The 4,089-nt window shown below is 35.0% G+C and overlaps 1 protein-coding gene across 1 annotated transcript; it reads left to right on the top strand.

The window, feature by feature from the left end:
- Positions 1-1,480: 1,480 nt before the first annotated feature.
- LOC133321531 (larval cuticle protein 65Ag1-like) lies at positions 1,481-1,876 on the top strand (the record flags this gene model as incomplete). Its single annotated transcript, XM_061530614.1, has 1 exon — positions 1,481-1,876. A coding segment is annotated over one exon (396 nt), but the record flags the coding sequence as incomplete, so codon positions are not given.
- Positions 1,877-4,089: the final 2,213 nt, after the last annotated feature.

The following is a 4,089-nucleotide window of genomic DNA, read 5'->3' on the forward strand; positions in this document are numbered from 1 at the left end:
TTGGCAGTTGATAAGAATATATTTTGAGTCACTGGTAAATATATGCAAATTAATATGTTGTTTTTTTTTCATTCAAGCTATGACTACCAAAAAATAAAAACAACAACTCATTATTAAATCTGATAACAACAAACAACCAAAAAAATACGTTGAAAATTTACTTGTTTCTCTCTCGTGTTAGCGTTTTTTATTTCTTCGTCTGCTAATGGCAGAATACATGAGCGTAGTCAATTTTGTAATTAGAGTCATTATGTTTGTTGGAGTATTGGGCGGATGCTAATGTGATGTGCCATTATAATTTGTTGTTGTGCGTATTAGTTTTGTTATTGTCGAAATCTTCAGAACCATGACTTGATGCCGTAATCAGGTGAATAGAAGAACAACAAACAAAACGAGAGAGGAGATAAGAGAAACTCAGCATCTGTATAATTTATCTTTATTTTTGTATAAAAATGCTGGATTTCTGGATCTTGGAAATAAGTTTAGTTACGACATCGCTACAGTGAAGAAGATCTTAACCAAAAGAATAAACAAGCAAAATGTTCAAATTCGTAAGTGGCCAAAGCATATTGATTTAATAAATTAGTTAATATATGTGACAGTGACAATTGATGGTGGTGGTGCTAACGTGTAATTGTAAATTATAAATGACTTTGAAAAATATTTGTGATCTTGAATTGATTTTGAAAAGTGAATAGATTTTGTTTAGATTATAGATAATAAATAATCGATTTTTAATACATGTGTTTGTAATTAAGTGAAGATAATCAATTTTACATATATGTATGTATATTTTACATACATACACATGTTATGGATTGCTTAATTTTTGTGTATGACTAATAATTAACTTTTGGAATTGGGGTTTAAAACGTGTATTTTAACTAAATGATAAATTGCGTCTTAAATCGATGCTGAAAAAATGGTACTTAACATATTTGGCAATAATAATGGTTAATTGAACTGTTCCACATGACTTGAAGCGAAATAGAGCCAAAACTGGATATTCCAAAAATTAATCTTATGCTAACACCTGAGCTAAAATTAAGATTTACCGAGATTTATAGCTCGGCTTGTGTATAATAGAAAAAACCCGAACCTTTATATAATGACATTGTCATTGTAAGTTGTCTGCTGGCTGGTTTGTGATCTGAGACAATTAAATACAAAATTACAAATACAGACACTTAGACCATGTTAGACGAAGTTTTTTTATTTCACAGGAATCTGGAATGTTAACCGAATCGATTTACAGACCTTTTTCCTCGCTGAAAATGTTTAAATCGGCGATACTAGTTTATTCCAAATTCAAGTCAATTGAATTTATATAAAATTAAACGAAATATATTTAATCCTAATAGGTCTTATGACTAACTATTTTCGATAATTAATGTATTTATATATATATATATATATATTATTATTTCCAAAAATACCTAATTTCAAAATTTTAAAAATTCTTTTCTTTGTATTATTTTAGATCTGCATCTTGGCTCTTGCTACCGGCGCCTTCGCTGCTGCCATTGAAAGCACCACCGAAAAACGTGAAATTATTCCCTTGCTTAAATACGAACGTGTCAACAATCCCGATGGCTCTTTCCAATTCACTTACGAGGGTGGTGATAAATCATTCCGTGAAGAAACCGCTCATGTTGTAGATGCCGGCACTGAAGATGAAGCTCTTGAGGTTTCAGGCTCATATCGTTATATCGATGAAGAGGGTCGTGAAATCGAAGTACACTATACAGCCGGTAAGAATGGTTTCATTCCAGTCGGTACGAACATTTTGTCGGAAATCTCTGAAGGTGCCAAGGCTGCTGCTAAAGCTGCCCAGGAACAAGTTGAAGAAGAGAAGAAGAATGCTAAATCGCTTTAATTTACATGAAGTTTTATTGTAGCAATAGCAATATGTACTCAGGGAATATAGTCAGTGTAAAATGAAATAAGTATTTGTATATTTATAAGATGTGTAAATAAAGCTTTATACTAGTTTAAGAAAAATAAATAAAAGTTTTAATTTTCTTTGAATGTTATTTAGAGCGAAACAAAAATACTATAGAGAAACAAAAAATCGACCCTGTTTCTTAAGGCCATTGGAATTGTCTTTTCTGTAATTAAAGAAAGGTCAATCTTTTCGATGGCGGTAATGATTTCCGAGTGGTTCTCTATGAGTGATTCTCAAAACATAAAACGTTTATCTCAAAACAGTGTTTTTACGAATGGCGGGCACGATAACTCAAAAACTAACAATGAATAATACATAACTATCGTATAAACTATATAAATGTAATTGTTGAAGATTATCCAGCTGGTTTTTTGGTTGAAAATATGCGATTTTCCAAAAAATATTTTTCTTCTTCTTTAAATGTTCAAATACATGTATGCAAAATTGCAAGTCTTTAACATAATGTATGCTCAACCGGCTGGCAAGATTAAAAATTGTCGAAATTTAAAATCGAGAATGAGTGGGATCCCTTAAATGGATGATAACATTTAAAATCCTGACAATATGTGTTTTACTTGTACAAGTAACTGACGACAGAGAGAGAGAGAGAGAGAATACGAATCTTGGATACTCTAATTCTACGTCGATTTTGGTACGATCGTCAGTTTTTTGAAATCACGGTGGAGCTCGCAATATTTTCAACGATCCACATGGTTAACGGTTACCTCCCAAATTCCGTTATTATATGGATTTATACTGCGAATTGAATGTAATGATCACTACTGACCCAATAACGATCATATGTCTCATTTTTCAACCGATCTTCCCACTTAAATGATTTCATGGTTTCTTTATTTCAGGTTTCTTTATTTTCTCCTAGCATCGATTTACAATGTCATCCATCTATTTAACACTTAAGGACGGACACGTCCTTGCCTTCTCTTGCACGACGAATCTTTTTTCATTTAGCGGTGTCCTCAAAAGTTCTGGATGAGCAGAGATCCCTGGCTCCATTTTCCCAGAAGTACTACAGTCATCACCTCCAATAGGATGTTAACGAGGGTCACTTGTAAAAGAGTTAGGAATTTTTATACCCTTCACTACACTGTGGTGCAGGGTATTATGTTTTTCAATCAAAAAGTCTCTCAGCGAAAGGTTATTCCATTGTAGAGAGCAAGCAAATATTATTTTTAATGGTGCCGGGGAATTTGGTTATGCTACCACTTCGGTGGGCTGGCGTAGGATTCAGACCCTTCAGAGAATTATGATGTCATCGAGTATGCTCGTTTGTAGGACAGTGTTTACAAAATCTTTGTAGGTCATGTTAGGGGAGCAACCCGTGACTTGAAGGTTGTGCGTAGAGCTAGCATCTTAAAGGTCAAGAAGGGACTGCTTACATATGCGATATGATCTACCGGACTTTGGACTTTGGTGGTGGTCACTTCTGCGAGCAAATATTAGTTCTTATGGTAGTAGATTTGGTTATTAAGCTGGGCAGAGGCTATAGTACATATTTGGGTGATCAGTCTCGAACTGTTTGGCCCTCTACTGGTAATAGCTTCGGCTATGAACCTGACCGAAGGTTTCCGTACTATGGGTGTCAGGGCCCCTAGGTTTGCGGATCTAGCCCCATAGAAAGGCAGGAGTTGTAGATGGGCTACGCTCCTCATACGTGTGATCAATTGGTACCTGTATTCTTGGTGTGGAGGTGTTAGTTGACGCTTTGTATTAACTAGTGTTTACAGCACCGTGGTGTAAGACCCTAAGGTAGGTACCCACTGTCTCTAGGCATCTCTGTACCAATGGAAAATTCATTAACTTCTTCCTGCTGTGAAGCATCAGGTTTCGTAATGGGGTTGGATTTGGAAAATAAAGTTCCGTGCTAGTACTAGCATCGTAGATGTCGTTCGCGAAATAGTTGCAGCGGAGGATGCTTAGCTTGTAGAATTCACGTCTGAGTATTGACACATTTGTTGTAAGGATGTTTTTTATCCTCTTTATCCATATGTCAGTTTTTTTGTGAGGTCGACAATGGCACAATAGTTCACCCAATTTGTGTCCAATTGAAACACAATTTTGCACAGCGCACTTAATGAAGTGCAGATTGACGTGTGTGAAGTTTTGTATAAATAGGTTCAGATTTA

The sequence above is a fragment of the Musca vetustissima genome, unplaced genomic scaffold (assembly GCF_032173495.1).
Source record: "Musca vetustissima isolate MV318-11 ecotype Yass unplaced genomic scaffold, APGP_CSIRO_Mvet_v1 utg28806, whole genome shotgun sequence".
Lineage (NCBI taxonomy): Eukaryota > Metazoa > Arthropoda > Insecta > Diptera > Muscidae > Musca > Musca vetustissima.